Source organism: Diceros bicornis, chromosome 12, assembly GCF_020826845.1.
Source record: "Diceros bicornis minor isolate mBicDic1 chromosome 12, mDicBic1.mat.cur, whole genome shotgun sequence".
In the NCBI taxonomy this organism is placed as follows: Eukaryota; Metazoa; Chordata; class Mammalia; order Perissodactyla; family Rhinocerotidae; genus Diceros; species Diceros bicornis.
The window spans coordinates 24,181,166-24,208,303 of NC_080751.1; the positions used below are offsets into that span (position 1 = coordinate 24,181,166).

The window sequence follows — 27,138 nt, forward strand, 5'->3', positions numbered from 1 at the left end:
CAATGCCTAGATCCGTTAATTCATTAGGATTGCAAAATGGTGGTATTCTAATTATATTATTATTTTTTAATTTATTAATTGGGATACTTTTATAAAAAGTATCCACTCATCTCCTATTTGTTTTCCCAATGGTTGAATTCATATACTGTAATCAGGATAAATGTTTCTTTTCTTTTATTTACCAGTTTTCAATATAATGAATTGATTCCCTATCACTCCCTGAAGGTAACTAATTATTTTTGTTTTGTTTTGGTTTGGTTTTTGGTGAGGAAGATTGGCCCTGAGCTATCATTTGTTGCCAATCTTCCTCTATTTGCTGAGGAAGATTGGCCTTGAGCTAACATCTATGCCCATCTTCCTCTATTTTGTACGTGGGACACCACCACAGCATAGCTTGATGAGTGGTGTGTAGGTCCGCACCCAGGATCTGAACCTATGAACCCCGGGCCTCTGAAGCGGAGCGTGAGAAGTTAACCACTATGTCACCAGGCCGGCCCCTAGTTTTTGTTTTTTAAATAGTATTAATTCATAGATTTAAACATATTTGACTTGATGGGTTTCATAAATTATAATTGTTATACTTTTGGAAGCTCAGATTGTCTTATCTTTGGCCTGTGGGAGTGTCTTCAAGTTTGTTCCTCTTTTTGTCATGACCTCAGTAGTCTTGGGTAGCTTCCTTCCTATCTGGTATGACAATATGTTCCATGCTCCTCTTGTACATTTTCTGCCCCAGACCTGGAATTAGCCATTGTTTCAATAAGCTCTGTTTTCTTTTGGTGGAAAATGGTATTTTATTTTTTTTATTTTTTAATTTTTTGTTGAGGAAGAGTCACCCTGAGCTAACATCTGCTGCCAGTCTTCCTCTTTTACGCTTGAGGAAGATTCGCCCAGAGCTAACATTTGTGCCAATCTTCCTCTATTTTGTATGTGGGTCGATGTCACAGTATGGCTGATGAGTGGTGTAGGTCCGCACCTGGGATCTGAACCTGCGAACCCGGGCTGCCGAAGGGGAGCATGCCAAACTTAACCACTACGCCATGGGGCCTGCCCCCATGGAAAATGGTATTTTATACCAAGTTTGAGAGCTAGGGATATTGTGTTATTGTTATTAGATTGGTCATTATTTCCAGATTTCTTTAGTAGAAAGAGCTAGAGATTTTATGCGTGTATGTGCTCAGAGTGAGTTCATGTTGGTACTTCTTTTTTTTTTTTTTTTTTTTTTTTTATTTTTCCCCTAAAGCCCCAGGCGATAGTTGTATGTCATAGTTGCACTTTCTTCTAGTTGCTGTATGTGGGACACGGCCTCAGCATGGCCGGAGAAGCAGTGCATTTGTGCGCGCCCGGGATCCGAACCCTGGCCGCCTGCATCAGAGCGCACGCACTTAACCGCTAAGCCACGGGGCCGGCCCATATTGGTACTTCTAACTCCAATTCAGGATTACAGGGTTTTTAATTTAACCTCTTTTTTAATTTTAATTACGTCTATATCTCCTCTCTTCCATACCAAAATTCCTAGTTTGCAGGGAAACGGGATGAATTATAATATCCCATAATTACTTGTTTACATTATGCCACAGTACACAACTAACAGTCTCAGAATAATCATACCAATACTACCACCACTAATATGAATGAATTACTGAGAACATTCAAAAACTTTTTGCCTGTGTTCTTCTCATTTCTCCCCCTTCCATTTTTAAATAGTTGTACTTTATATACATTGTTGGAGCATATAGTCATCACATATAATGGTCTGTCTCTTTTAATCCTCATCTAGTCATCCATGAGTCTTTGGTTTTACTATTTAGTTGAACTGTCTCTTTCATGTGGGGATTTAGAGAGATTCAAAAACTACAGTGCCGGGGCCGACCCAGTAGTATAGTGGTTAAGTTTGGCATGCTCTGCTTTGGTAGCCCAGGTTCACAGGTTTGGATCCTGGGCGTGGACCTATACCACTCCTCAGCCATGCTGTGGTGGCAACCCACGTACAAAATAGAGGAAGATTGGCAACAGATGTTAGGTCAGGACTAATCTTCCTCAAGCAAAAAAAGAGGAGGATTTGGAACAGCTCAGGGCGAATCTTCCTCAGAAAAAAAAAAAAACTATAGTGCCACCATTGCCACTTTGCCAGAATCAGGGATGCCATATTCATGGTCATGATAAACACTTTTTGTTTGAACTGTTTGTGGAAGGTTTAACGCCTGTGTTTATATTCACGTTTTTGCATGCAGATGTCCAGTTGTTCCTGCCCTATTTGTTGAAAAGACTGTCCTTTCTCTATTGAACCACCTTTACTCCTTTGTCAGATATAGTCAGCTGATCTGGGGTCTGGGTCTATTTCTGGGCTCTCTATTCTGTTCCATTGATCTATTTGTCTTTTCTTTCATGAAATAACTTTTTTATGTATTGTGTTGACTGTTATAACAAATAGTTCTGTGGACTGGAGGATTTTATTAATACAAACATATTAGTTGATAACTTTTACGTACCAAAAAATATGAGTAAGGGAATGTTTATACTTTCTAGTAGTTATGTCTATTTTTCTAAGCTTGTAACACATTTATATATTTATTTGGTATACAAATGTAAAATTTCATTGAAAGCTATTAAAAATAAGAGATGTATCCATTTGAAAACAATTATTACTATTTTGTTTTTAGTTGATATATTTGGATAAGTAAAGATGTGGAGCAATACGGAACTCTCAATCACTGCTTATTGGAAAGTAAATTACCATAGAGAACAGCTTAGAAACAGCTAATGTGATTGAGTTGGGAGTCTCCTACATGACGAAAAACTGGCCCACGTGTACAAGGAGACACGTACAGTAGTATTTGTAGCAGCATTGTTTGTAACAGCAAAAAAATTAGAAACAACTTAAAAGTCCACTAACAGGAGAATGAAAACGTATTTTGTGGTGTATTCAGAGGGTAAAATGCTATGCAGAAGTTGAAATGAAGGAACTAGAGTTATATAATTAAATTCCAAAAGAGTAAGTTGAACAAAAAGGAATTAGAGTATGATACAGTATAGTGATATTTATATAAAATTTTAAAGCATTCAAAACAGTGCTATGTGTTGTTCAGGGTTGTTCTACATTAATGTAGAATAATATGCTTAGGAATAAATACCAAATTCATAACAGCGTTGCCTCTGGGGAAGGAGGAAAGGGAATGAGGTCTGGCAGGTTTCGACGGTATCTATTTCATTTCTTTAAAAATATTGTAGCAAAAGGATAGTATTTCATAAAGCTGGTTTTCACATTTGTCATATTTTCTCTACTTTTATGTGTGTCTTGAATGTTTCATAATAAAGTGTACCTTTTATCTCCTGTTCCTAAAAATTTCTGCAAGGTGGGAGGGGAAATGTAGATTTCAGAATAAATCCTAGTGATAAGCTAAGAACTTTTCGGTGTTGCATAATCTTTTAAATAATCTGGGTACCCACTGGTGAAAGTTTTCAGTTCCAGAAAAGGCCACTCTAAATAAACTTTTTTCCTGATTTACATATTGGGTGACTTTAAAAGGCTCATAATAGGTACCCGCTCTAGCTAAACATGAACTATGAGAATCTTGAGCCTGTCTCCAGCTCACTATGATCGCTTTTCTGCTTTATGTGCTTTCTTAATGTTAAAATAGCTTCCAAAGAAGGCATCAGTCATATTGACTGCTTATGCCTTTCCTTCTCTATACTGTTCTTCCTTTGATGACTTTTGGATCAGTTCTATCTACTTTTTTCAAATTTCGCTTTTTTAAGAATAAAAATAAAATCATCTCAGTGTGCATTCTTTTTTTGTGTGTGTGAGGAGATCAGCCCTGAATTAACATCTGCCGATCCTCCTCTTTTTTTGCTGAGGAAGACTGGCCCTGGGCTAACACCTGTGCCCATCTTCCTCCACTTTATATGGGACGCCGCCACAGCATGGCTTGCCAAGCAGTGCGTTGGTGCGCGCCCGGGATCCGAACCGATGAACCCTGGGCCGTTGCAGTGGAGCGCGCGCACTTAACTGCTTGCGCCACCGGGCCGGCCCCTCAGTGTGCATTCTTTCAACTAGTTTCATCCTTAAAGCTGACTGATTTAAACTTGACTGAAACAATCACTTTAGAAATGATACTAACTTGTTTATCCTTGAAATTGGGAAATTCCAGGACCTTTAAGACTCCTCTTTATATTTTCTGCTCTTTCTTAGCTTGAATTTTTCAGTTCTTACCATTCTTTCTGTATCACACAGTTTTCTTTTAAAAAAACACAAAACAAAAAGCAAACAACAAAAAGTAAAACATTGGACCATAGTCATCCATCTCTTGTCTAGTATCACAATCTCCCCTCATTGGCCGCTTCTGACATTGCATAACCTGCGGTTTAGCTAACACACTGCCCATGTTTCTGTGCTTTTCTTCCTTGTACCTTAGAATTAAGGCAGAGATCTTTTCCTTTAGATTTTCAGACTTTCAGCAGGTCACCACACATTATGAAAGTCTTTATTTTTTCATCCCTTAATTATCTATAACTGTTCTTCCCCCTTCTCATTGTTTGCCTATTCACTGTGCGTTTGTTAGAACTTTTTACCCTGTTCTTTATCACAGGCATTCCCACTTGAATTCTAATGACCAGTTCCTGAAGCCTCTGGCATATATTTTAAGAATCTTTAAAGAGTTATTAGAATTCAGAATTCAGCAAATCAGGGAGTACCTGAAGATAGGATTAAGACCAAGACCTCAAGGTTGCGAAGAGAGTAAATCTTTAAAGTTCTCATCACAAGAAAAAAAATGTAACTATATATGGTGATCGGTATTAACTAGACTTATTGTGGTGATCATTTTGCAATGTATACAAATATCATTATTTTGTACACCTGAAACTAATATAATGTTATATGTCGATCATACCTCAATAAAAGGAAGGAAGAGAGGGAGGGGGGGGGGGAGGAAGAAAAATGACGAAGAACTCAATGAGGAAAGAGAATTCTTAACCATGAAGTTTGTAGAGGGTAACAATGAGCATGCCTCATGGAAGATGGGCGTAGACTTCAAATTAATCTTGCTAGGTTACATGAATATCACCAGCCACATCCTGTCTTTTTGGATTCTTCTCTCTCCTTTGTGCTTTTTCTTCAGGGCATTGTCACTTAGCATTTCTCCCTTCACTACACACTGTATTTTTTTTTCCTTTATCTTAGCATTATATCTTGGCCAAATCATTTTCTGACTAGTACTTCAATCTAAGTTCATTTTGGGAGGAAAAACTGGCTGCATAAATATGAGAGATGTCTTAGTATGTGCAAGTTTGGATTTTAAAATGCCTGTATTTTTTCTTGGTATTTTGCAATAACTACAAAATTGTATTTGGTCTTTTCAACTTCTTATTTGCAAATGATCTGCTAACAGAACGTGCTATAGCTAGAAAACATATAATCACATTTTTTTTTTCTTGAGGAAGATTGTCCCTGAGCTAACATCTGTGCCAATCTTCCTCTATTTTGTATGTGGGAGGCCACCACAGCATGGCTTGATGAGCGGTGTGTAAGTCCGTGCCTGGGATCCGAAGCCACAAACCCCAGGCCGCTGAAGCAGAGTGCACATACTCAACCACTATACCACTGGGCTGGCTCCTAATCGCATTTTCTTACATACGGTTCCTCAGTCAATAGGGTATACTTTTGTAACTTTAAAAGGCTTCTGAAAATGCAGGTGTGACACTTCATTTTCATAATCTTATTCCATCACATTAGCATTTTCCTAGAAAAACTGAATGACTGAATTTTCTTCCGCTGAACCTCCTTGCTATATTTTAGCTGAGCCCATTTTTATTGATGATTATCTTTTTCTCTCAACTTTATTATATACAAAATATCTTACTTTAGAATTCTAATTGGAATCCCAGGCCACTTTTCCTTTCAATTAAAAATATTAATATCACATATGGTAACATCCAAGTATCATTTCAGTATTCTTGATTGACCTAAACTTTTGCACTGAGGTTCTGTGCTGTGTCAGTCAAATTATTTATAAACATTTCCCTGGGCAGATTTCCTGTCACTATGTACTTATTATTGCTCCTTGTTTATTTCCTTATAGACATGATACCTTTATCATGGCAGTATCTGTATGTACAGGTTTCTTATTTTCATAGACTGAAATGTTTCTCTTATTCTAATAATATTGGTTATCTTTAAAAATCACATAATTAAGTATGAATTTAAATAAATTTAAAATCATGAAATTAAATATGAGTTTTGTATGTCTTATTTAAAATATATTCAGCCAATAGTGTTTATTGAGCAACTACCATATGCCAAGCACTGTGCTAAATATTGTAAATAAATGAAATCAGTTTAATATTAACTTCCAAGCCACATCATTTCTATGTTTAAAATTATCTTCCACATTTATAGTTTGCAACTATATGTGTCAGTCATGAATTCTAAATAAACAAATTCAGATTTTATTTAGGATCGTATCTCTCATTCTTTTTATCTGCTGTCCTTGCCAAAGAATCCAGGACTTTCTCTTCAGGAACAACAATAATAGCCACTATTTATTGAGGGCTCCTCTGTCCCCTGAATATTATTTACAGTATTTTTAATTCATATGGCAATCCTGCAACGCAGGTGAATAAATCTTCATTTTACAGATGAGAAAACTACAGTTCCAAGAAGTTAACTTCCCCAAGATCCCCGAGCTCTCTATGGCCAAAACAAGGAGTCAGACCCTGGTATGTGCTGCTTCTATGCAGTGTTACTTGTGGCTATTGTACAGAGTCAGGTCCAGCTTGGAATTAAATTCTGAAACTAAGTATGTGAAATCCTTTTAAGCATAAGTATTTTAGATTTTAATGCTAATGACATCTCGTTATATTTTAAGAGTCATATAAACTTAACCCTGTTTATTCATGACATATTACTTTCAAAAGATTCCATACAACATCATAGAAGAAATTTCAAGTTTTCCTTTCTATCTTCTTCTGTATAAACAGATGCAAAAACTAGCAATAATGTTTTGTGTTTGTATAATTTGTGTTGTGAGGAAATAGTTTAGTTGTTTTTGTGTGTGTTTGTGAGGAAGATTGGCCCTGAGCTAACATCTGTGCCCATCTTCCTCTATTTTGTGTATGGGACGCCGCCACAGCATGGCTTGACAAGTAGTGTGTGGGTCTGCACCCAGGATCCCAACCCACGAACCCAGAGCCGAGGAAGCGGAGCGCGCCAGCTTAACCACTACACCACTGGCCCGGCCCCAATAGTTTAGTTTTTATTTCCTTCATTTAAGGGATATTTTTACATTTACATATACAAAGTATGCTCTTTATTTTCGGTACAACTCAATCCAAGAAAGAAGCATCTTTAAATGAAGTCTGCTTATTAAGAACCTTGCCTTCCAAATGTCCTCATTCAAAGCAGGGTTGCCTATATTATTCACTACTTGACAAAAATAGCACAGGCTTCTTTCTTTCTCACCCTAAGGTTGACAGGCTTCATTGTCATTTGCATAATTTGTCTCTTCAGTCCCTTCACCTTTTTCTCACTCTTCTCCCGTCTATGGGATCCCTCCACCACCCTTCAGGTTCCTAATGCCCTGTGGTTCTTTTCATTCCCTCCTCTGATTACATAGAGGAAGAGCTGGTACGTTCGTGTAAACTTATTATCTGTGCTTACAAGGCAGTGTGTCTTGCAGAGACCGTGGTTTTTTAGAGTCAAACAGACCTGGATTTAAACTACAGCTCTATCACTTATTAACTTTGGGACCAAGGGCAATTTATACCATCTCTCTGACCCTCATTTTCCTTATCTCCAGAATGTAGATTGTAATACCTAACTTTGGAGTATTGAAAAGATTAAATAAAACAATGTATAAAAAGTGAGAGCACGAAACCTTATTTTCTTTTTATTGTTATTGGTGGAGTTACTCTTTACTGAAACTTATGTAGACTTGTGTTTTCTAATCTTGAAACTTTTATGGTATCTTTATGCCATACAAGACATTTTCCTCCCTTAAATGAATTCACCCATTTAGTTGGGAAGACAGCAGGTGATTCTCTGACCTTGGCTAGGTTTTTTAGAGTTATCTGGGTTTGGCAGTGGAGGAAAAGATGTACATTGTACGCCAGCCGAGTGTCCTACAATTCAATTCAATTCTGACACTACCTACCTGGAGATGGCATCAGATTCTACCAGTTAAGGGTTCAGTCCTACAAGTCCACTCCCTCCCCCATCATTTCAGACGCCAGTCGCAAGCCTGGGTTGTCACCTGTGCTTCTAACCAACCGACTATAAATCAGCGGTTCCCAAGAACCCTCGTTAGGTTCGATTAATTTGCTAGAGCGGCCCACAGCACTCAGAGGAACATTTTACTTACTAGATCCCCATTTTATTATAAAAGGATATAACTCAGGAATAGCCAGATGGAAGAGATGCATAAGGCAAGGGACAGGGAAAGGGCAGGAAGCCTCCACACCCTCTCCAGGTGCTGCCACTCTCCCAGCACCTCCACGTGTTAGCTTTCCATACCCTGTCCTTTTGGGTTTTTGTGGAGGCTTCATTACATAGGCATGATTGATTAAATCACTGACCATTGATAAGTGATTCAACTTCCAGCCCTTTTCCCCTTCCTGGAAGTCAGAGGATGGGACTGAAAATTCCAACGCTCTCATCACATGATTGGTTCCACTGGCAACCAGCTCCCATCCTTAAGTGCTTTCCACAAGTCACCTCATTAACATAACAAAAGACACCTTTTCACTCTTAACAGTTAGGAAATTCCAAGGGTTTTGGGAGATCTGAGCCAAGAACTGTAGGTGAAGACCAGATATGTATGAGAAATACAATGTGGTCATCTGAATGATCAAATATATATATTCCTTGTAACTCACAATATCGTTTTCCCCTTTTAACCCCTTTTTTCTTAATGAAACTACAGAGCCTATTGGAGAAAGTCTCAAAAACTTTTGGAAAAGAGGAAGCCTGGGAACCTTGTCCCTGGACCTTGAGACTAACTTGTTCTATGCCGAGACTGCCGTCTGGCCTGGCCCCCCTTTTAGGCTGTCTTTGTATGAGTACAGGCCCTGTTCAAAGTCACTTGGCCTCTCAGTTTTCTGCCCTGAGGCTTTTACAAAACTTTAAGCTTTCTGGAAGGATGATATTTCAACCAGCGGTAAAGCATTATTTTTTTAATTCGTAGTTTTAAAAAGTTTATTGCATACCTACTACCAGCATAGCTTTTGGCTAACTGCTACACAGGATACAAAAATAAAGTGTAAAATAGATGAGACAGTTTCTTTTTTTAAGCTTACAGTGAAAATGAGAACATATGACCAAATATCAGAAGTAAATAAAAGGCCAAATATCATGAGAGAGTCATTGGCCAAGCTGGAGTGGGGAGGAGGGTATGGAGGTGAGATCAAAGGAAGGATGCCATTCAGCTGGAAGGAATCCGGAAATAGAGATAGCGTTGGTCTAGTTCTTTAAGGGTGAGTATCATTGGTAAGAAAAACTGAGTCTCTTTGGATGAAGAGTGTGGATTTCAGGCAAAGAATGTGAGTGAAGTTGTGAAAAGATAAATTGAGGCATATTAAAATTTTTAAGAGTTTATTTGAGCAAAAATCTATTCCAATTCGGCAGCACCAAACTGGAAATGATTAGGAATACTAGGCCAACAGGAGCCAGGGGAAAGACTTACATAGAGAAAGTGCAGAAGCAAAGAAAGAAAATTATTTGATTGGCTATAGCTTAAAGCCTAGCTGGCTGTTTGTGATTGGTTATCTTTAGTGTTTTGATTTTGTAACTTTGTGGCATTTACTGGCTTAGATTTTGCTTTGCTTACATAGGCTCCCATGGCATTAGAGCTCTATCAGTCTAATGGCCTCCTTGTTTAACTAATTTAAGTTATAGAGCTGGGAAAACGCAGGGCAGGTTTTAGTTTGAACTCAGAATAGAGTAGTGAGGGGAGACTATATGATATAACACTAGATTTTGCAAGTCAGATCCCGTTCCTCCTCTGTTTATAGCTTCTCCTCTCGTTTAGATAAAAAGCCAAAGTCCCTGTAGTGGCCTACAAGCTACTACACAATCTGTTCCCCTCCCTCACTTCCCACTACTTTCTTCCTCCCTCTTCTCTAGCCCTGTTTGTCTCCTGCTGTTCCTTGATGAGGCCAAGAGCACCACCTCAGGGTGTTTATTTCCCCTGCCTGGAGCTCTCTTCTCCCAGACGGCTCTTCCGACACCTTTATCAGAGAGGCCTGTCCTGGGATATCTGTATTCCCCACACACACACTCCTGCCACTCCCCATTCCCCTTACTTTGCTTTATTTTTCTTCATAGTACTTAGGACGTACATATATAGGATCATTAATATCATATGTGTATGTTTGCTTGTGAATTGTTGCTTTATCTTCAGCCATTAGAGTGTATGTTCTCTGAGGGTTAGCACCTACTCACTGCTGTATCCCCAGGACCCAGGACCAGTGCCTGGCACTTATAGCTCATACTCAAATATTTATTAGACAATAAAGAAAAACAAGAGCAGGAAAGAGAGTGTGGGGGAGGGAAGGAGTTGGATATGGGTCCTACAGGGTTTTGCATTCCAGGCAGGGGAATAAAAAGTTAATTCATTAGTCAGTAGGTAGTCAATGAAGGGTTTGAACAGGGGAGTGTGACCAAAAACATTTAGTTTAGGAGGTTAGTTTGATGGTGATGTGTAGGATGGATTTTTTTTAAAATTCACATCAACCTCCTATCCCCTCCCCAAGCCAGCACTATGTAACATAGCTGTTTGTGGTTTCTTAAAACAAAATAACTTTTAATTTTCAAATAGTTTGACTTTCAAGAAACTGCTAAAATAATTGCTAAACCTGCCAAAAGTGATTTCCCTTCCTGTACTTTCCCCTTAGTTTGCCCCAATGATAGTATCTTACATTATAGTACATTGTCAATCCAAGAAAATGACCACAGTACAATACTCTTAACTCAGATACAGGCCTTAGTTGGATTTCATCAGATTTTACATGCACTTTTGTGTGTGGGTGTGTACACGCTCATGTGTGTATAGTTTCATGAAATTTTATGTGTGTAAATGTGCTTTTTAATGTTCTACATCTGATTTTGAAGTTTTTGACAAAGTGTTAGAAAATATTCTCTTTAGGGGCCAGCCTGGTGGTGTAGCAGTTAAGTGCATGCGCTCTGATGTGCGGCCCAGGGTTCAGATCCCAGGTGCGCACCGACACACCATTTGTCAAGCCATGCTGTGGCGGCGTCCCATGTAAAATGGAGGAAGATGGGCACGGATGTTAGCCCAAGGCCAGTATTCCTCAGCAACAAGAGGAAGATTGGCAATGGATGTTAGCTCAGGGCTAATCTTCCTCACAAAAAAAAAAAAAAGAAAGAAAGAAAATATTGTCTTTAGTACCACTCTCCAGATTCTTGGCCTCCAACACTTACATATGAATAAAGTGAATGGCCTGTTATTTTATTTCTTTATTCTTCTGCCTAGGTGTTTCTTGTAGCCTTTCCTTTCTACAGCAAAGATCCTTTTCTTTTTCTCCCCAAAGCCCCAGCTCATGGTTGTATATACTAGTTGTAAATTCTTCTAGTTCTTCTATGTGAGTGGCCGCCACAGCATGGCAACTGACAGACAGGTGGTGTGGTTCCATGACTGGGGAATGGACCTGGGCTGCCAAAGCAGAGAGCAGTGAACTTTAACCACTAGGCCATCAGGGCTGGCTCGCAAAGATGCTTTTTAAATTTTACTTCCTCAGTATTGACAAATTATATTACTTACCAGGTCTTAATTTTTTTATTTTAAAACCAGTGCATTACATTATTCTTTCTTTCTATTACTCATTTGTCAACTTAACAACCTTTCATAACATTTCTGATAGTAAAATATTTCTACAGAACTGTTAACAGAGTTCTAAAGTTTTTTCCTTTGCCTACCCTGCCCTACTAATTAAAAATATATTTCTGGTGAGTAATTTACCAATAATTTCAGAATTGAGAAGGAGATTAGCTAAATTGTTTAAAGTCTTTTATTCATCCTTTTAAAAATCAAACTTCTGACATTTTTAGATATTCTGCTAACCATATTATTTTACTAAAAGCCCTCCTTATTAGCTTTTATAAATTGTGAGATGTATTTGTTTTAAGTTATTTACAGATGTTCTAAAACAAAATGTTAAAGTTAAAATCTTATAGTTTAATTTCTGCAGCTGTGCTATATATGTGCTATATATGTTATATATGTATTCTATGTGAGATATATATACACACTCATACATATACACATACATACTTGTATGTTGTTGATGTTTAAGGTGATAATTGATGGTCTTCAATAGGATGCTGGATTAATATGCAGGCCTATGTGTGACAGCTGAAGAAAAACCAAGGTCTATGTGAACATACTTGATACATTTCTTACAGGTTCTAAGTTCTGTCCGCACAGAATGTGATCCGCTGGATGTTTGCTTTGGCGCCAAACAGCCTTATCAGGTGTTGACAGTGGAGCGCTCCATCAGTGTAGACAAAGAGCCCATGGCTGACAGCTGCATCTATGAATGTGTTCGGAACAAAATCCAGTGTGTATCAGTCACCAGAATACCACTAAGATCTAAGGCCATTAGCTGCTGCAGGAATGTTACTGAAGACAAACTGATTCTGGGCTGTGAAGATTCTTCAGTAATTCTTTATGAAACTCACCGTAGAGTGACTCTCTTAGCCCAGGCTGAACTTTTGCCTTCATTAATATGCTGCCACCCAAGTGGCGCCATTCTGCTAGTTGGCAGCAACCAAGGGGAGCTGCAAATTTTTGATATGGCTCTATCACCTATTAACATTCAGCTCTTGGCTGAAGACCGCTCCCCCAGGGAGGCTCTGCAATTCAATAAATTCTTTGATGTTTCCAGCGGTCTTGTTCAAATGCAGTGGACAGCTCCTCAGGTCGTTACTCAGAAGCCTGAAAGTGGGGACATCTATGATCTCCTCTTCCTCAGGTTTGACAGAGGACCTTTGGGTGTACTTCTCTTTAAACTTGGTAAGTCAAGGAAGTTGGTGAGTAAGTAAATTAAAGTATTTATGATGGTGACATTATAATTAAGATAAAACTCTTCTTGGAATGTAGATTTTCTGTTTGTCATCCCATAAATATGCTTGCCTTTCAAACATTTCATATAGTTTCCTTAAAAAGCTTTGTGGATGATTTTCTAAATGTCAAGAAACATTAGATATTGAAGAATTTGGAAATTGCACTAATTATCCATTATGATGAATAAAAAGCCTTAACTTTTCACATTTGATACTTTCCAAAATAAACTGTCTACTAAAAAAACTCCTTAAGAAAGAGGCATGTGAATATTTTAAAAGTATTTATGATGTCCATTAAAAAAATTCTGTGTTGTAAGAATATAATACTTTTTCCATTAAAGTTATTTTAGATGATAGATGTCCATTGCTTCCCAAATTGGAACTGTGTAAAGCAAGTGCTTCAAAAGAAGAGAAAGAAAATATTTAGTTAGAGTTTGCTAAAGATATTTGTATAACTTTTTTTGTTTTTCTTTTAAATAAAAATTTTCAAAAGGATTTATCAATATTATGAAAATTATATATTTATGTAGCCCATTTCAACCAGGAAACTTTAAAACAAAATTTTATTATGATTTTTTTGCCTTTTATAGTTTTCCACTACCAGCTATGCCCTGAAATATATGGTATTCTTTAAATAGTTTTGTATAATTTACCATTCTTAAGAAAACCTCACTTAGGTTTAAAAAACAGATTTTAGTTAATACACATTATTTGTATTTGAAAATATAGAAAGATAAATACATTTTAAAACTCCTTACAGGATTTGGCTCTGTGGTACAAAGTTCAATTTTTAAAGACATTGTGGTGTTTGTTAAATAGCTGTTAGTTTATTTTTTTATGGATCTACTTGCCTCTGAAATTGAATACTTGAAATAAATCTAGTGAAAATGACTTGATTAACCTGAAAGATATAATGGATATAATGTGAGGGCTATTTTCTTTCCCCATAATAAAAATGCAACTAAATCTATTTGTAGTGTTAATATTGTCCAAGAAAAAAATGTTTGGAATCTCATTTATTGTGAGATAATCCAGTTCTACTTTGCCCGATTACATGTTTAACAGTTATATGTCTCTGTACACAACGCTCATTAAAGTGGACGTTAGATGTTTTGCATGTCTCTTAAAACACACACACACACATACATCCTTCCTCTAAATTACCCAGTTACCTGTCAAACAGAAGGCTGTCTGCCCACATATACCTACCTTTTCTTCAACCTTGCCTTTTGGGCCTATTCACAACAGCTTTGCAAAAAGCACAGCTTTCTCTTCCTATCTCTAGCACATTTGCCTTCTTACTAAAGTAAACAGGCTCTCAGTGTAGGGATTTAGAGGGCTTCCTGCTAATTGCCAGCTTGTAAACTTAATTGGACTGTCTCCCTGGGCACTGTTCCTAAATCAATTAGGCAATGAGTTGGCTGTCACCTCTTTTTCCCAAGAAGGTCTCTTGGAAGAGAATTATCCAATAGAAGTCAAGCATTCAAATGAAAAGGTGATAACTTCTGCAACTGACATTTATCATTTAAATTTTATTTTTAATATGACTCTTAAGTTTTATAGGATAGGGAAACTTTACAATCTTACAGGCTCTTGAAAAGAGCTAAATAGGGAGATTTCCAGAATTTTTTAAAATGTATTATAAGATTAATGTTTATTTTAGATTATTTATTTTTCTTAGGAAGAGTACATTCCTTGAAACAGTAGATTCTAACTAACAGATCTTTTTTTTTTAAGAAAACCCTGTTTGAAGAACAGATTTTTCTTAGTATCTGCTACTAAATACATCCAAAAATTTTAATATACTTCTTGAATTAACACAGTGCTGATTCTGGGCATCCATGTGGAATTTTCATGTATAATTCAAGTTACTGCATATATAAACAGGTAGTTGCATGTGCAGTTTCCCCACTAGGGAGCATTTATGAGATTTTTTTCATATGCTTGTTATGCAAGCCTTTGGAAAGTTTGACATGAAAGGTGTAGCTTACAATTTAAGAAGCTGAGATAGATCATAATTTAAAATAGAATGCTATCATATGTAAATGTGGCAGTGGCTGGTGCCAATATGCTAAGATTTTGGAGTTTGACTCTTAGGTCAGTTAGTGTAATGTTGAAGGAAAACTCTTCTCCAAGGCTAGAGCTTCTATTCTAAATCCTTATACTCATTGGACAAATGCACTGGGGATTAAAGGCCATCACTGCTGTTATTAGAAGAATGGGAAGAACATGTCTTTCTCAGGAGGGAGCTAGAATGGTCATCCTCTCACATGGAAGCCAAGAAGTACTGTTTTATATAAAGCAATATGTAATCAGAATTTCTTTTTTTTTTTTAAGATTTTATTTATTTATTTTTCCCCCCAAAGCCCCAGTAGATAGTTGTATGTCATAGCTGCACATCCTTCTAGTTGCTGTACGTGGGACGCGGCCTCAGCATGGCCAGAGATGCGGTGCGTCGGTACGCGACCAGGATCCGAACCCCAGGCCGCCAGCAGCGGAGCGCGTGCGCTTAACCGCTAAGCCACCGGGCCGGCCGTAATCAGAATTTCTTTACCTGACAGTCATTAGTCCATATTTCCACATATATGGACTGAGATTAATTTTAAAAAGAGGAGTCCCTAATTATACTACTGAGATATTAAAGCTTTCCCATTCTCATCAGTACCTTTTCCAACCTTCACTGCTCTCTTTAAATTCACATGATCAGCTCCCTGCCCCCTTAACAGAGCATTTCACCTTTAAATTTGCACTTGATTAAGTTTATCTGCTCCTCACCACCCACCTACCCCCACACCCACCTACCCAACCAACCAACTGGTTATCCGCATGTACATAAATCTTTCCTTCTCAATTCAATGGAAAAGGAGCCCTTCCTCTTGTCCAAGACTAGTTCCGCCACTAGTTCCACTCTGGGTCCTACGACATTCCCTTTGACACCTTTATTTTGTCACCACTCCCCCACGAATCTTGCTACATCAGCAGATACAGGCCCAAGCCACACCATAAAACAAACAAACATCTCTTCCTTAAAATTGTTCCCCCTCTCTTATTTATCAAATATTCACCTTCCTTTCATAGTCAAACTCATTGAAATAATAGTAAACACTGACTTTCTTTGCTTCTTCACTTTCCATTCACTCCTCACAGCACTGTGTTCTGGCTCATGTCTTCAGTGTTCTCCTGGAACTGCTCTTGGAAAGGTCACCAGTGACTTCCTACTTCATATGTATATTTCTCTGATGTTACTTGATGACTTTTCAGCATTTGATGGTTGCTGACCACTTCCACCATCATACAACTCTCATCGTACTTGCCTTCCATGACCCCAGATGCAACTTTTCATCAATTTTTTTATGCTCTTCTTCTGCCTACTCATGAAAATGTTGAGGCTCTCTAAGGTTCCATTTTTAGCTCTCTTCCCATTTTATACACATTGAGTTTATTTTTAATTTTTCTATCCCATCTCTGACTTCAGCCCACACTATTCCTGACTCACCTCCACATGGCTTACTGGATACCTCCCCTTGGATGTTCACAGATGCCTCAGACTCATTATATGCAAACATGAAGTCATTGTCTTTCTCCCCAAACCTGCTTCTCCTCCTGTATTCTCCATTTTGGTGGATGGTGCAGTTATTCAGATGGAATCCCAAGGAAGAAGTCATCTCAGAATCCTTCCTCACCCCTAATGCCATATCCAGTCAGTGACCAAATCCCATCAATTCTGCCTTCTAAATACTGTCAAAACATCTCAGTTTATTCAGCCTCGCTGTCATTACCATAATCTAGACCTTCCCTATTTTACCATGATCAAGCAGTGGCCCTCTGTCTGTAATCTTCTGCCTTCCAATCTTCCCATCTGATCCCCCCAGTTAATCCCCTGAACTGCCACCAGAGTGATCTAACAATGCACAGTTGGTCATGGATTCTCCAGCCTGAAATCCTTCAGTGGTTAATAAGTCCTTGTCTGCTTCTCAGACTTCATCTCCCTAGCTGTGCTGCACTAGTGTATCTCCCCAATCGTGGCAAGTGCTCTCACACTATCACCTTCCTATGGTGGTGTTGATAGCATTCCCTCAACCTGGAGTGCCCCCACAATGCTCTCACAGAGCCTACAAAGTTAGAAAAAGGTTAAATGTTCAAGTGATAATATTAAACTAGAAACAATTAAAGCTAACTTCTCGCACACAGGACTTTGAAAATCACAGGCAATGTGTGTGTGTGCATGTGTATGTGTCATTCTGTCTAAAAAACAAGTAGTATGATTTTGCTCTTAGAACTTTTGTAAGAAGTATGTTTTCTTCAAAAGATTTATTTTTAATGAGTTATTTAAATATTATATATTACCCAGGTAGTAATTGGTAGTAATTTATTGCTTGAAAGAAATATCAGATACTTTATTAGATGCCTAGTCATCTTAAAATTGGATCTCATATCATTTGAAATGGACTGCTATTCCAGACAGCATTCTGCTTTCTTCAAACTAGAGTGATGATGGATTTTTAAATCAAGTTTATTGAGGTAAAATAAAATGTACCCATTTTAAATGTACAGTTCATTGAATTTTGACAAATGTATATATACTCATGATTACCACCACAATCAAGATATAGAACATTTCCATCACCCGGAAAGATTCTCTCAAGACCCTTTGTAGTCAGTCCCTGCCTCCCTCAAAGCTAAAGAACGTTGATCTGCTTTCTGTCATTACAGATTGGATTTGCTTTTTTTAGAATTTCATAGAAATGGACTCATAAAATAGGTACTGTTTTTGTGTCTTGCTGCTTTCACTCAGCATTAATCTGTGAGAGTTTTCTATATTGGTGTGTATATCTGTAAATTTTCCTTTACATTACTGAATAGTATTCCATTATATAGATGAGCCACAGTTTGTGTATCTTTTCACATGCAGAGGACATTTGGGATGTTTCTACATTTAAGCTAATATCACTAAAAATGCTGTGTACTTTCATGTACAAGTCTTTGTATGGACATATATTTTAATTTCTCTTGGGAAAAACCTAGAAGTAGAATGGCTGAGCCATATGCTAAGTGTTTGTTTAATTAGGAAGAAACTGACTATTTTGGAGTTCCAGTTGCTCTACATTCTCACTAATACTTGGCGTTAATGGTCTTTTAAATTTTTGCCGTTCTATTGGGTGTGTAGTGGTGTTAATTTGCATTTCCCTGATGACTATTGCAGTTGAGCATCTTTTTATGGGTTTATTTGCCATGTATCTTCTCTGATGAAGTATGTCTTCAAATCTTTTGTCCAAGTTTAAATGGATTGTTTATTTATCATTGAGTTGGTAAGAATTTTTAATATATTCTGAATACAAATGCTTCATAAGATGCTAGTATTTTGAATATTTTTTTTTTCAGCCTGTCACCTTTTATTTTCTTAACGGTGTGTTTTGGGTAGCTAAGTTTTTAATTTTAATGAAATCCAGTTCTTAAATTTCTTTATTTTATGGCTTGTGCTTTTATCTCCTATCTACGAAATCTTTGTCTAACCCTGTTTTCTTCTAGCAGTTTTACGGTTTTAGCTCCTACAATTAGGTTTATGGTCTATTTCAAGTTAATTTTTTGCACATGGCGTGACGTGTGAGTTGAAATTAATTTTTTAATATGAATATTCAATTGTTCCAGCACCAATTTTTGGAAAGACTATCCTTTCTCCATTGAATCACCTTGACCCTGTGTATGTGTGTCTATGAATAGACTGTAGTCTCTTCCATTGATCTGTATGTCTATACTTAAGTGAGTACCACACTGTTAATTACTGTGATTTTACAGTAAGTCTTGAAATCAGATACTGTTAGTCCTCCAAGTTTGTCTTCTTTTTCGAAACTATTTTGGCCACTCTAGATCCTTTGAATTTCTATATAAATTTTAAAACTGATTTGTCAGTTTCTACAAAAACACTTGATAGATTTTGATTGGGATTATGTTGAATTTATAGATCAATTTGGGGTGGAAAGACAATTTCACAATATTGAATCTCCTGATCTATAAACACGATATCTCTCCGCATTTATTCAGGTTTTCTTTAATTTCCTCTCAGCAGTCTTTTATAGTTTTAAGTGTAAAGAACTTGTACATATTTTGTTCATGTTTTTGGATGCTATTGTAAATAGTATTTTTTAATTATAATTTTTAATTGTTCTTTGGGATTATGTAGATATAAAATGTTAAAATATTGACCATGTATCCTGCAATCCTGTTAAACTCATTTCTTAGTTGCAGTAACTTTTTTATAGATTCCTTAGGATTTTCTACATAAATGACTATGACAACTGCAGTTAAAAACAGTTTTACGTCTTCTTTTTTTTTTTTTTAAAGATTTTATTTATTTATTTTTCCCCCCAAAGCCCCAGTAGACAGCTGCATGTCACAGCTGCACATCCTTCCAGCTGCTGTATGTGGGACGCGTCCTCAGCATGGCAGGAGAATCGGTGCCTCGGTGCGCGCCCGGGATCCGAACTCGGGCTGCCAGCAGCGGAGCGCGCGCACCTAACCGCTAAGCCACGGGGCCGGCCCCTACGTCTTCTTATCCAAGTTATCTGCCTTTTATTTTGTTTTCTTCCCTTATTTTACTAGCTAGGACCTCCAGTACAATATTAAATAGAAGTGGCAAGAGAGGACATCCTTGCTTTGTTTCTGATCTTAGGTGAAAAGCATTTAGTCTTTCATTATAGGTATGATGTTATTAGGTTGAGGAAGTCCCCTTCCATCCTAGTCTGCTGAGATATGTTATCCTGAGTGGATGTTGAATTTTTTCAAGTGCTTTTTCTGCATCTATTGAAATGATTATATGTTTTTTCTGGTCATATGGTGAATTATATTGATTAGTTTTCAGATGTTTCAGTGACCTTGCGTTTGTGGGATAAATCTCTTGTTAATAATGTATTATCTTTTTAATACATTGCTGGATTTGCTAGTGTTTTGTTAAGCATTTTTTTTCCGTTTATGGGAGATCTTGGTCTGTAGTTTCTTTTTCTTTTCCTGTAATGTCTTCGTCATTTTTTGGTATCAGTGTAATGCTAACATCATGAAATGAGTTGGGAAGTGTTCCCTCCTCTTATATTTTGAGTTGTGTTCAGTTGATATTATTTCTTTTTTTTTAATGTTTGAGAGAATTCACCAATGAAGGCATTTGGACATGCAGGTTGTGTCTGTGTGTGGGGAAGTATGTAAAGGTTTTTAAACTACAAATTCAAATTTAAATAATATAGGGCCACTCGGGTTATCTATTCCCTCTTGAATGAGCTTTGATAGTTTGGGTCTTTCAAGGAATACATTTCATTTAAGTTATATTTATCTGTTTAAAGTTATTCATATTATTTTTAATGTCTGTAGTTCTGTAGTGATTATTCTTGATATTGGTAAGTTGTGTCTTCTCTTTTTTTCTCAATGGAGGCAGAGTTTGGTCAATTTTACTGATCATTTCAAAGAACCAGCTTTTGAGTTCATTGAGTTTCTCTATTCTTTGTTTATTTGCTATTTATTATTTTTATTATTTCCTTCTATTTATTTTAGTTCTAATTTGCTCTTCTTTCTGTAGGTTCTTAATGTGGAAACTTGGATTCTTGATTTTAGACCTTTCTTCTTTTCTAATCGAAACATTTAAAGCTAGAAATTTCCCTTTAAGTACTGCTATAGCTGCATCTCACAAATTTTGATATGATATTTTAATTTTTATTCATTTCAAAATATTTTCTAATTTACCTTGTGATTTCTTCTTTGACCCGTAGGTTATTTAGAAGAATGCTGATTAATTTCTTTAATATTTGGAGATTTTCCAGATATCTTTCTATATTGATATCTAATTTAATTTTGTTGTGGTCAGAGAATCCACTCTGTATGATTTCAAAACATTTAAATTTATTGAGGCTTGTTTTATCACCCAGAATATGCTTCATCTTGATTGATGTTCCATGTGCACTTAAAAAGAATGTGTATTCTGCTGTTGTTGGGTGAAGTGTTTTACAAATGTCAATTAAGTCAAATTCATTGATAGTGTTTTTCAAGTATTTTCTATTTTTACTGATGTTCTAGTTACATGTTGTCTCAACTAGTGAGAGAGAAATGCTGAAATCTCCAACTGTAATTGTAGATTTGACTTTTTTTCCTTTTCTGTCAGTTTTTGCTTTATTATTTCAGAGCTCTGTTATTAGGTGCATTTAAGATTGTTATGTTTCTGCATGAATTTTCAACTCTTTATTATAAAGTTATAGAATTCTAGGCTAATTCATTTTTCTCTCTCAGCCTTTGGAGAATGTCATGCTGTTGTCTTCTGGCTTGCATAATTTCAAGCAAGGTTTGCAATTACTCATGTCTTTGTTTCTCTGTACATCATGTGTCTTTTTTTTCTGGCTGCTTTTAAAGATTTTCTCTTTATAACCTTTTGCACAATTTGATTATGATTATATGTTAGCTCTTATTCTCAACAAATCAATTCTTTTTCTTGCTAGAAGTATCGCTTAGGAGATAGAATCACAAATTTCAGATATTTTTGGTTTCATGCAAAGTTCCTGCACATTAAGATTTACTGCCAAGAAAGCACCCTGATTTATGAGGACTTTCACTGCTTGACTGCAGGCTCATGAAGGCTTTTGGATAGTAGCATTCGTTGATTCTACCAACACAAAAGAATAATAACATTTTATTGCTTAGTATATACAGTCAAGGCAATTCCCCAGATTCCCTATCAAGTTGAGTCCTGTTAGATATAGCACAAGTTCTCATTTTGATGTGACTTAAAGTTAGTATGAAGAATTTCAGCATCTTTCTCATGAACTAATATATTTTTTAAAATCTGGAAACCTACAACTATTCCAGTTAAATGATGATGATGATGATAGTAATGAAGAATTGCAGTAATATTTTATATACTATACAGCTTACAAATATTTTCACATACCTTTTCTCATTTAGCTTTATGATTATTTGTACTGAGAAATTTTTGTAGACTCACTCAAATCAGTAAACATTGGCTGAAGAAAAAAAATTTTACACCCAGCCATTTTTAAAAGATTTAAAAAAATAACCTGCTAAAAGGCCCTGGTACTTATTATTATTTAATTACACAGAAATTATTAGTTTCAAATGAGATAAACCATATTTAAAAGATGATAAAACTAGAACAGAATGCCCCCTCCTTTGTTTTGTGCTCTTGCTCCTCTAAGATTAGAAGTAGATTTTTATTTCATTTGAAAGGATAAACAAATGTGTTTATATTGTACCAAGATATTTTATAGCAAATGTTAGTTGTGAATCAATAGCAGGATTAATACTGATCATTTCTTACTTTAATAGAAGAGAATAATCTCTAAATGCCAATTTAAAATAAATTGGTATGTGGTATCTATGAAGAAACTATCAATTGAGAGCATCCATTAGTAAAAACAGACTTAAAAGCATTTATATAGACACATTATGTTTGTCATGGAGATGTGTACCCCCTCCACTCCCCAGGTGCGTGGGGCTGAAGACTAAATGCAACTTAAAACTAACGAAGCTGTTCAGTAAGAACTGTGTTCTCATCAAAACCCTGTCTTTAAAGGTACACCACAGAGACCCAAATGACTGACAGAAAGAATAGAGTTAGCTATTGTGGCCTACCTGAGAATTATTCTCATGTTTATTCACTTTTAGTCTAAGCAGTTTGATTATGTGGAGTGTAAATTAGTCAATATGTGCTGAATGATAAGCATAAGCTAGATAGAATTGGTAGGTGGTATTTAAAATGAAGATTTAACCACAGAGCCATATTACTCTAGGCCCTCAAAATCCCACATTTCTAGCACTTATGCAAGAAATGATTACAGTTTTTTTCATTTATGGAAATGTTTACTCTGTTTTTGCTATACTACTTTTTATTTTTAAAAGATTCACTTGATTTTACATTTTTTGTGACAGGTGTCTTCACACGAGGACAGCTAGGCCTGGTAGACATCATCTTCCAGTACATTCACTGTGATGAGATCTGTGAGGCGATAAACATCCTGAGCAGTATGAACTGGGACACCCTGGGACACCAGTGCTTTATCAGCATGAGTGCCATTGTAAACCATCTTCTCAGACAAAAGCTCACTCCAGAGAGAGAAGGTCAGACTTGAACTATATTTCATAAATAAGTTTTGTATATACATAAAGTACATTTTATTGAGTCAGTTATTTTTTGAGGATATTTTTGAGTTATGTTTAATTAGAGATTAAAAGGCAAAAATGTTAATGCCCTATTTAAAACTGACAAGATCAGATATCAAATAATTACTCCCATGTGGTACTTACTGTATAGTATTTGTCAACATAAAGAAGAACTTTGTTGTATATACCTATGTTGGACCTCACAGTGCAGTCATTGTACCTTTCAGTCTAAGTTCATGTGAGGAATATGCTCAGATTTCAAACTTTGATCAAGAATTTCATGTACTCTCTAGGGTCTGGTAGACAATGGGCCCCAAACAAAGGTCTTTATTCCTCCTTCACTTAAGACATCAATATTTTTCTCTCACGCCTCTAGTCCTTTGTCCAGACAATAGTCCTTACCACTGATTGTGTGTGTGTGTGTGTGTATGAGAATTGCAGCCCAGGCTGCTCCTTCTTGTTTTCAGTCTAACTTGCAGTTCTGATACCTCTCTCCCTTCTGTCTGCTAGGATTTTCCTACCTTCCCTCAGTAAGTAATTTTGCCCATAAGAAATTACTAACAGCTTAGCCATGTTTATTGTCAAAGAGAGATAAGACGCTGTTAGAAAAAAAGGAGGAAAAAAAAATGTGCCACATACAATAATGAAATTAATTTTTATATTTGCCAATTATCCAGTATATGTTATTTTTATTATGAGTTATTCATTTACTTAATGTAAATTGCACCTAAACATTCTTGTATTTGCATCTTTATTTCACATCTTTGCAATAACCATTGACACTTATGGTGGGATATCATGGCCAATGAGAAATTGTCCCTAGGTAATTTACAAGGTAGGGAAAACAGGAAATATGTCAGAAGGTCTTTACTAGAGAGCTTTTTTTCCTATTATTATCTTTGCATGTTTGTAGATTTTCTTATTCCATTTTATGATGTTTCCCAAAGTAAAGTTGTTTAGATAGAATTCTGTACATAACGTTTATTTTAGTAATTTTAGAGAAGAATAATCAGTAAGAACATGTTCCTTCAGGAACTCTGTATCATGGGACTCGGCCCAACTCACAGGAGGCCCACAATAAATGTTTATTTAATGTTAATTGAATGTACTTTTTGGAGATATGCCAACCCATCTGTGGAGATTCCAGTATTTCTACGAGAAAATGTCTAGCACAGTGCTTGGCCCACAGTACGTACTTGATGAATATTGGTTAAATATAAAAAGAAGAGTATAACTTCAAAATTTTAGGGTACTAGGTATTACTGTAATATTTCTGCCTCAGAGTTATCTCAAGTAATTATTTCTTAGTATTGGTATACTCTTAAGATTGGGTACATAGTAGGAAAAAAAAAAAATGGAAGCCTGTTATGGTACCTACAATCTATACAAGAGATCCTAAATTTAGAGTTGAAGAAACATGGAGAAGATAGGATATTGACTCTCAGGACACTGAGAAATTGCTAGCATCTTAGTGAATTTGTATTGTAAGATTTCTGTATTGTAAAAAAGATTATTAGGGAATTCACAAATGGGCATTATCAGATTCTTGCCTTAATAAAGGATATTTTCAAGGAACCATATTGAGGAGATAGGGGAATAAAAAGCTTTTATGATACTAGGCTATTAAAATAAAATGCTTGCATGATGCTGGGTTATCAGAATATGTACATTTTAAGTAGGTATAAGCATTTTCCCCCCAAGTAACTGCAAAACACATTTCTAAAATATTCAGAATTTTTCTCTTTGAGATTTATTCTATCTGAATCTAACAAATTTGACATGGTAATTTGTTTTCCTTTTATTAGTGGAACCCAGTGAGCTCTTTTATTTGTAGCTGTGTTGTGGTTTTCTTTGAGATCTTCATTTCTGCCTTAAACATCAAGCTGGGCTATCTAATGAATCTATAACTGTGCTGAGGGTTACCGGTATTCCATGTAGCCTCGAACATTTCAGATGTACGAAACATGCTGTCAAGAAAACAAGCAATGGCAAGAGAATCGGCCTTGTTTTCACAATAGCATTGCTGTATTCAATTTTAATCTAAATTGACTGCTGCTTTGAAAGAAAATACCCCTAAAGTTCACCTTACTTTACTGTCTAGATTTGAGATTAAAAAAAGAAATTACTAACGGCTTAGCCAAGTCCATAGCAATTATTCTGATGAGGTATTTAATACTTTCAAACCCAAATAAGCCTAAAACTAAAGAGTTTTGCTAAATAAGGAATTGTTTATTCGACCCAGTGCTAGTAGCATAAAAATCAGGGGAGTCTTACTGTGAACTGTAGTGTTCTCATACATACTCATACTCTTGCCATTATGGTAATTATATAACTTGCAGGTATTTCTGGGAGGAAACACAACCCCATAGGCATGTCTTGGTAAAATTGTGAAGTAGGCAAAATATGCCTTTCTCCCAATCTCTAGCCCTCTGGTTTATCGAAACCTGTTCTCCAATCCTTCTTTCCTAGGAAGGTGTCAGTTGACAGAGAGCAGATTAGCATGTCATCCCTCCCAGGGGTGTTAGCTTTCACACTTCGACAAAACCAACCATCTTGTTTAGGACAGGATTCAGGGAAGCTATAGGGACTTTCACTATTTCTTTAAAATTGTAATAGAACGAGATATTATTACTCCAATAAGGCTATTCTTATTTGTATTATTTCTTAAACATTTCTAATGCTGATTTCAATTCCCCAATGCAGAAAGGTTAGTTTTCTCCTTTCCGCTAAGGAGCGTAATGTTGAGTACACTGTGAGTTGATTTTACTGGAAATACTAGTTCAAACTGTGTTACTTTGATGAGTCAATGTTTTAATTACCCATTTGTGGTGAGAGGTTGGTTCATTATGGATTTCTTCAGCTTTGACAGCTTTTTGTTGCTCAGAGTCATTGTCAGCTTTGCCTCAAGTGAAAGTTTATACACAGGTTTGTTTTTGTACCAGCTGTCATATTTTAATTTCATCTTTCCTGCAACAAGCTCACATTTCATCCAAGTTTGCAAAACCTGACTGACTGCAAACATGAGTATTCTGTTGTAATTGAAGGAGTTTCACTTGTTTTAGTGCTGCTATGTTTGAATTCCACAGCACAGCTTGAGGCAAGCCTTGGAACCTTCTACGCTCCAACAAGACCACTCCTGGATACAACTATATTGGAATATAGAGACCAAATCAGCAAATATGCAAGAAGATTCTTCCACCACTTGCTCAGGTGAATGATATCTTTGGATTGATTAGTGTCAGACTAATCACCTATTTAAGCAGCCATCCTCTTTAATTAGAATATTTCATAATATGGCTGTTTTCTAATAGTCCATTCCCTAAGAGAAAAACAAATCTTCTCTTGATATTCTTTCTTTAATTCGTTCTTGTTTTCCTTTTAAGGAATATATTTGAATACTGTAATGTTTTACATATTGTTTTACATATTACATAAGGTTTTTACATCATCAGTACACTTTAATATAACTTCCCATCAGTACACTGTAATGTAACTTCCCCTTGAAGATGAAAGCAAAAAGTATCAGCTATGTAAAGTCAACTTAAAAATATTAATTGTGCTCCTAGTACTAGAGAAATGTTTTAGTTTTAACTGAAGCTAAAAATATGAATGTGCTATAAAGCTCTGAGATAGTCATTGGTTTGCTTTACTTTCAGAATTACTGTAGAAAGATTTGTCTGTTGTCCTCTCATATAACATGGCAAGTTGCTAGCTTTACTGTGCCTCATTTTTTCTGCTTTAAGTGGGTATAATACATTCCTTTAACCTTAGGGATTATATGAAAAATTACATAATAATGTCAAGAAATTACCCTGAGAACAATACTGTTGAAGTTAAAGACATAGCATATTCCATATATATGAGGTTCAAAAGCAGATGGATGGATGGATGGATGGATGGATGGAAAATGAATG

General features: G+C 36.3%; 1 protein-coding gene across 11 annotated transcripts in view; it reads left to right on the forward strand.

Moving 5' to 3' along the window:
* The window catches only part of WDPCP (WD repeat containing planar cell polarity effector), a 381,979-nt gene that overhangs the window by 142,327 nt on the left and 212,514 nt on the right, over window positions 1–27,138 (forward strand). For 9 of the 11 annotated variants that reach the window (XM_058551107.1, XM_058551116.1, XM_058551109.1 and 6 more), the window contains 3 exons: window positions 12,413–13,022; window positions 22,994–23,182; window positions 26,311–26,434. In XM_058551107.1, the coding sequence (XP_058407090.1) occupies window positions 12,413–13,022; window positions 22,994–23,182; window positions 26,311–26,434 (923 nt within the window). Of the gene's footprint in view, window positions 1–12,412; window positions 13,023–22,993; window positions 23,183–26,310; window positions 26,435–27,138 lie in introns of those variants that run through there. The other 2 variants (XM_058551118.1, XM_058551115.1) reach the window with 2 other exon arrangements.